Below are 7,712 nucleotides of genomic sequence, written 5' to 3'. Positions count from 1 at the left end.
CATCATGTAATATACCCATGTTACAAACCTGGATATACACCCTATGAATGTAAAACAATAGCTGAAATTTTCAAAATAATATAAAATGGCTGGATGCAGTGGCTCACACCTCTAATCCCAGCACTTTAGGAGGCCAAGGCAGGCGGATCACCTGGGGTCAGGAGTTCAAGAACAGCCTGACCAATGCTGTCTCTACTAAAAATACAAAATTAGATGGGTGTGGTGGTGCATGCCTGTAATCCCATCTACTCGGGAGGCTGAGGTAGGAGAATCACTTGAACCTGGGAGGCAGAGGTTGCAGTGAGCCATGACCACGCCATTGCACTCCAGCCTGCACAAAAGAGCAAACTTCCAACTCAAAAGTAAACAAATAATAAAATGAAATAAATGACTTTTATTCATAAACATATCTGTTTACATAATGGAATGTATTTTATAGTGCTTCATCACTTTCTTTTTCTGTAATAATGTGTTGTGACTATGTTTGCATTTCTATTTCTCATGCATATCAATACATACATATCTACTGAAGATTTTTTATTTTTAGCCCATCTTCTACTGAATTAACACAGAGATTCACAGTGAAATTTTATTAAAGACTATGAAATGCCTTGAAACTGTCTCTTCTGTGAGTTGTCTGATCACTTCACTAATGATCACACCCAGTCTACCTTATAGAGGGTAGTAAAATAATATCACCAATTCTTTCAATTCTATGTTGTGTTAAAGCCTAGGATTATGGGCCAAAAACATATATGTTTCCAAAAATCTCCTCAAATAAGCGATATCAAAACTATATACTGCTGTATTGTTATGTCATTTCTCCAAGTTGCAGAAAGAAAAATAAAATTAATTTAGCATTCACTGATCAAAAACTATTTATAAAGAATAACATTGTTAATAAGAGAATGGAATTCTGGTCAACAAATATTTACCAGTTACATTCAACATGTTAACATTTGTCTTAGGGCTTCAAGATATAAAAGGTTTTGAGACATATTCAAATGGAAAACCAAATACATGAGATAAACCAAAATGAGATTTGAATTGCTTAAAATGTCAGATGTCACCAAGAGAAAAACTTTGCTCTACTGAAGAGTTTCCCAAGGGCCTCTTTCATGGTCCTGTTCCTAAGGCTGTAGATAAAGGGGTTCAACATGGGTGTGACCACCATGTACATTAGAGCCACAATGACATCCTTGTCAATGGAACTGCTTACGGTCGGGAAAAGGTACTGGCCAAATATTGAGCCATAATACAGAGACACCACAGAGAGATGGGAGCCACACGTGGACAACGCTTTGTGGATCCCTTTGGTTGAAGGGACCCTCAGGATAGTGGCCCCAATGTAGCCATATGATACCAGAATACACATGAATGGCAGAGTAATGACCACCACTCCTACTGTGAACATGACCAGCTCATTGAGGAAGCTATCTGAGCAGGACAGCTTGAGCAGGGCAGCAAGGTCACAGAAGAAGTGGGGGATGGTGTTTGCATCACAGAAAGACAGCTGGGTCAGCAGAAGGGTGTGAGAGAGGGAGCTGGCACAAGACAGAATCCAAGATATAACCACTAAGAAGGCACAGAGCCCTTCCCTCATGATGGCAGTGTAGTGGAGAGGGTGACATATGGCAACATATCGGTCATACGCCATTGATGTAATAAGGAAGCTGTCCAGGTCAGTAAAAAATACAAAAAAATACATCTGAAAAATGCACTCCTCATAGGGGATCGATTTGTACTTTGTCTGCATGTCCATCAGCATCTTAGGGACAGTGACAGATGAAAAGGAGATGTCAGTGAGAGCCAAGTGGCTAAGGAAGAAGTACATGGGGGTGTGGAGGTGAGAGTCCAGCCGGATGAGCAGGATGATGAGCAGGTTCCCCAGCACTGTGGTCAGGTACATGCCCAGGAACAGGGTGAAGAACACAGCCTGCTGCTCTGGCCGGATGGGGAGACCCAGGAGGAGGAACTCAGACACGCTGCTCAGGTTCTCAGGGCTCATACTTCCTTGCTCTCTGATGGAGGTGAAGAATGCTTCACAATATTAAAGACCCTGAAATGATCATTTTTAGCAGTCATATTAAAAGGTATATGTTTTAACATAGACACAGGGAGAGAAACAACTGGGGCCTGTCGGGGATGTGGGGAGAGAAAGAGAATCAGAAAATTTAGCTAATGCATTCCGGGCTTAATACCTAGACAATGGGATGACAGGTGCAGCAAACCACCATGGCACACATTTACCTATGTAACAAACCTGCACATCCTGCACATGTACCGAACTTAAAATGTATATATATGTTTTATTTCAGAAAGTGCAAATTTTAATCTGCATCTCCTATTTTTCCTTATATTTTGGTATGTAAGAAAACTAGAAAAATTATTGAGGCACGTGTTACTGAGAGTCAGCACTTCTTGGTTCAATAACAAAACGGAAAACTCGCACCTGTGGAACTGAGGACTAGGCTGTGGAAAAAGGTGTTTCAGTCAAGTTATTGCCCCAAAAAGTTAATGTAGAGAGTATTCCAAGGCATCAATCATGGCACAGCAACCACTAGAAGACCTGACTTTGCCAGCCATTGTTAAATTCCAGATGAGAGGTGGTCTTTTCGAATAAAAAGATATAAAGAATAGTATTCCTCAAATGACTGTTCTTCAAATAACACTCATTATTTTTTTAAAATTTAATTTCATTTAATTTTAAGTTCCAGAATACATGTGCAGGACATGCAGGTTTGTTACATAGATAAACATATGCCATGGTGGTTTCATGCATCTGCCAATCCATCGCCTAGGTATTAATGCCTATATGCATTAGCTATTTATCCTGATGCTTCCCCTCCCACACCCCCAACAGGCCCCAGTGTGTGTTGTTCCCATCCCTGTGTTCATATGCTCTCATTAGAACAGTTATTACTATGCACACATTTTTATTTGTTTCAATTACATAGAGGGTTCCTAAGAAATTCTGGATTGTATCAATTCATTTTCTGCACTGCAGTCTTGGAGACCTTTTCTAAAACTACCTTCAACATGACTTCCCCTGTCTAAAAATTCTCAAAGGATTCCCATGACCTTTAAGATTAGAGTGTATCATTGAAAACCTAGGCAATACAATTCAGGACATAGGCACAGGCAAAGACTCCAAGACTGAAACACCAAAAACAATGGCAACAAAAGCCAAAATAGACAAATAGGATCTAATTAAACTTAAGGGCTTCTGCACAGCAAAAGAAACTATCAGAGTGAACTGGCAACCAACAGAATGGGGAAACATTTTGCTATCTACCCATCTGACAAAGGGCTAATATCCAGAATTTACAAAGAATGTAAACAAATTTACAAGAAAAAAACAGCCCCATCAAAAAGTGGGCAAAGGATATGAACAGATACTTTTCATAAGAAGTTATTTGTGCAGCCAACAAACATATGAAAAAATGCTAATCATCACTGGTCATTAGGGAAATGCGAATCAAAACCACATTGAGGTAGTATTTCACTCCAGTTAGAATGGTGATCATTAAAAAAATCAGGAAACAACAGATGCTGGAGAGGATGTAGAGAAATAGGAACGCTTTTACACTGTTGGTGGGAGTGTAAATTAGTTCAACCAGTGTGGAGATTCCTCAAGGACCTAGAAATAGAAATACCATTTGACCCAGCAATCCCATTACTGGGTATATACCCAAAGGACTATAAATCATTCTATTATAAAGACACATGCACACACATGTTCATCGTGGCACTATTTACAATAGCAAAGACCTGGAACCAACCCAAATGTCCATCAGTGATAGATTGGATAAAGAAAATGTGGTACATATACACCATGGAATACTATGCAGCTATAAAAAAGAATGCATTCATGTCCTTTGCGGGGACATGGATGAAGATGGAAACCATCATTCTCAGTAAACTGACACAAGAACAGGAAACCAAACACTGCATGTTCTCACTCATAAATGGGTGTTGAACAATGAGAACACATGGACACAGGGGATGGAACATCACACACCAGAGCCTTTTGGGAGGTGGGAGGGGTTAGGGGAGGGATAGCAGGGGGTTGGGGGATTGGGGAGGGATAACATTAGGAAAAATACAAAATGTAGATGACTGGGGGATGGATGCAGCAAACCATCACGGCATGTATATACCTATGTAACAAACCTGCACGATCTGCTCATGTACCATGTACCCCATGTAGAATGCAACAACCTTAATATGGCTTGAGGACCCTGCAGAACCTGCACCTCTCCTACATCTCCAGTTTCTGTCTTGTCCTCCCTTTCCCCTCACTCTTGCCGACTTCTCTGTTCCAACCTCGCTGGAAGGCACATTTCCACTGAATGTCATTTAGATGTCTTCCCCTTGGTGGTTGTGGATTTCTTGTGATCCCGTGTCATGTTGAGAAAGTAAAGACAAGACTGGCTATAAGAAAATACTTTAGGCAAATTTATTTATACTCTATTGTCTTCTGTCAACACAAAGCAGTTTAAGTGACATTATCTTAAATTATATTCAAAGTGTACTTTTTCTAGTTCTTTCCCAATGCTGTCTCCCTTTCCACCCTAGGCAATAACACTCATCCCATAACAAACTGTGAAGGCTATTATCAAAAGATGGCAAAAGAAGTGAGATTTTAGGTGTACTCCAAGTTTTTAGCTCCCTCTTCGGTATCCCTATCGTCTTAAAACACAACACCTGCTAGTCAGCTGTGGTAAGCAGAATAAGAACCCCCAAAGATGTCCACATCCTAATCTCCAGAACCTGTAAATCTGTTATGGTACATGCCAAGGAGGTATTAAGGTTGTAGATGGAATTAAGGTTGCTAATCAGCTGACTTTAAACTGGGGAGCGAATCCTGGATTATCTGGGTTGGCCCAGTATAATAATGAGTCCTTAAATGTGGAAGAAGACATAGAAGAGTCAGAATCAGAGAGGTATTTGAAGACGTTATGCTGTTGGCTTAGAGGATGAAGGAAGGGGCCGTGAGCTAAGGAATGCAAGTGGCCTCTACAAGCTAGAAAAAGCAAGAAAACAAAATTAGGCTCTAGAACATCTCAAAGAAATGCTGGCCTCTTCAGTTTTGACTCAGTTAGATACATTTTACACATCTTACTGCCAGAGCTCTGATAGAATAACATTTGTGATGTTTTCCTTCACTACTAAGCTTGTGGTAACTTGTTAGAGCACTAATAGAAAACTGATACATCAGCATTGGAAAGACTTCAGGTCTATCCAAATATTCTGGTTATCTAGGGACCAGAATGCAACAAAATCCGTGAGTCTTTCCCTAACTTCCATCTTGCATTCAACAAAACAAAGCAATCACTCAGCAGAGCTAATCCTTACCTAACCAGTAGGGAAATGAGGCTGCTAGCTCATTTGGAAACATTTGTCAATAATTGTAAAGGAGACTCTATGCCATACCTCTCCTGCAAAATTTCATTGTCGTCCTTTCCTTTAATAAGAAAAGACAGAGAGTTAGAAAGAGCTCTTACCCATCCATTGGGTTTCTGGCCTAGAGAAAAAATTCAGCAGATGACAAGTCAGTGGCAGGTTTCAAATCTTCCAATTTTTAATCTAGCTATATAGACCTCATGCCAACTCCTGAAAGACATTCCCACCCTAACAATACATATTGAGGTCAGTAAACACAGTGTTCAAAGTGTGTTAGCCTCAAACATCCTCGTTTTTCTAGTGCTACCAGAGGAATGAGGCATTCTTTCTCCTCCTCCTCCCTCTTCTTCTTCTCCATCTTCTACTTATCCTCCTTTCTTCCTCTTTTCTCTGTCTCTCTCTTTCTCCTCCTCCTCCTCCTCCCTCTTCTCCATCTTCGTCTTATCCTTTCTTCTTCCTCTCTCTCTCTCTCTCTGTTTCCCCCCCCCTCCTCCCCCCCCCTCCTTCCCCCCCTCCCTCTCCCTCTCCATCCTCTACCCCTACTTTGGAGGCAATGTGAGGCTGGAGGAAAAGCCACAGATTTCAGAATAACTATCTCAGGGTTGTTCACCATAAAACTTGGATTGTGGCATTTCTGTCCATAGCAGGTTTCTTAACTCTTGCAAATCATAGAAAGATGAAGATCTTTAAACAGCATCAGTTATACCCCATAAGGTATTTGTAAGATAAAACGAGATGACATATTTGAAAGTCCTAGTACTTTTGCTTGCATAGTGCTCAATAAATGTTGGTCTCCATCCTGCCACAATTAAAGACAAAATGCAAATCTACCCAGAGAGGGGCCAGAGGAATTTATATCCTTTTACATGCAGGAGAAAATTACTTATATCAATTCCTTTGCTGGACTCTGGATGTGGATTCTTAGACAAAGATGTGAAATTGATTATAAAACTGGTGGCAAACCAGTTTTGAGCAGCAATATAGAACACATATGAGCACAGAGGGAAAATGATCATTCTACTGTGGAAGTTCTCATTCAGACAGGTGAGAAACAGGTGTTACTTACCAGGGAGGGAAAACAAACAAATTCAGGAGAGAGGTTTGTTCTCACGTAAGCAGCTTATATTCTGATGCCTAGCATATGAATGCAATGCCTTGCTGCAGACTGTATTTGGGGATGAGCTGGATAATTTATCAGGCAGCCAAGTGCCAGTCCTTCAGCAGCCTATGAAGACTCAAAGCCAACGGCAAGTGGATAACTGAGTGTTCAGCAAGATGTAAAGAGGTGACTTCATTTGCCCTGATCCCTGCCTCCTAAGTATTTTCCCCTTTAATGATCGTTTTAAATGCCATTCTTCTTTTCATCTTCAGGTGCCTGCTGATTGCTTCAAAGGTCATGATTTCTGACAGTTCTGACACAGGCAGACATCAAGAACTAAACAAGTGACCAACGTTGGGGAGACATTTGTCCTTATAAGGCACTTGCAATCACTCAACAACCAGGCCCTTGAAACCTACCACAGATAAGGTACCATATTAGTGCTGTCTTGACTAAACAGAAAGGAATGTGCTTGTCATCAAACAAAAATTATCCCGAATGTTGGCAGTTGAATAATTTTTATAGCCAATGAAGGAAACATTTTGAAAGTGTAGAAGGGCTTCCTAAAATTCCTGTTTTAAACACCTAAACAACTTTGGAATGATAGGATTCTGTGCTATTCACATCTGGTTTTCTATGTCAGGGTCCAAGGCAGAAAAAAATTCCTCCAGTATGTCAGTCTCTGTCTCCATTTGTCTTTTTCTCCTTTTGACTCTTTCTCTCATCCTGTCTATGTTTGCCCCTCAATATCTCTCCATTCCATCCTTTTCTCTCTCACTATCCCCATCTCTGTGTGTGTCTTTTTATATTCACTCTATCTCTTCTCCCCATGCCAACTGCAGCCTTCTAGTTCTTCCTCTTCTATATCCACTTATAAACTCATCTATAGCTGAGAGAAAGAAAATACGCATTCCATCTCTGATGCTTACCTTCCCTGAATTTATGATCCAATATTTGGTGGGTAAGTGTGTCCTAAGGTCTCATTATGTGACCTAAAAACCAGCTTCCAAGATCCTAGACATTTCTCAGGCATCAAGAAGAAAAGCTACAAGTGCAAACTCATTCCTGTTTACAGCCCCAGATCTGAGAATTGAAGAGCTTAACTAAGAAGAAAACTCTAGGGAGTAGGAGATCGAACTGGTAATCTCCAGTTAAAGATATTCATAAAACATGGATTAATTGTCCAATTTTCCCCTTGATTCCACTG

General features: G+C 40.5%; 1 protein-coding gene across 1 annotated transcript; it reads right to left on the bottom strand.

Moving 5' to 3' along the window:
- Positions 1-339: 339 nt before the first annotated feature.
- On the bottom strand, positions 340-2,284 carry LOC116532404 (olfactory receptor 1J2). Its single transcript, XM_032251539.1, has one exon. The coding sequence runs from the start codon at positions 2,006-2,008 to the stop codon at positions 1,067-1,069; it is 942 nt and encodes a 313-aa protein (XP_032107430.1). The 5' UTR covers positions 2,009-2,284; the 3' UTR covers positions 340-1,066.
- Positions 2,285-7,712: the final 5,428 nt, after the last annotated feature.

Source organism: Sapajus apella, unplaced genomic scaffold (assembly GCF_009761245.1).
Source record: "Sapajus apella isolate SASKATOON/1434 unplaced genomic scaffold, GSC_monkey_1.0 scaffold76, whole genome shotgun sequence".
Lineage (NCBI taxonomy): Eukaryota > Metazoa > Chordata > Mammalia > Primates > Cebidae > Sapajus > Sapajus apella.
The sequence above is the reverse complement of the archived record's forward strand: the minus strand, read 5'-3'. Positions and strand labels throughout refer to the sequence as shown.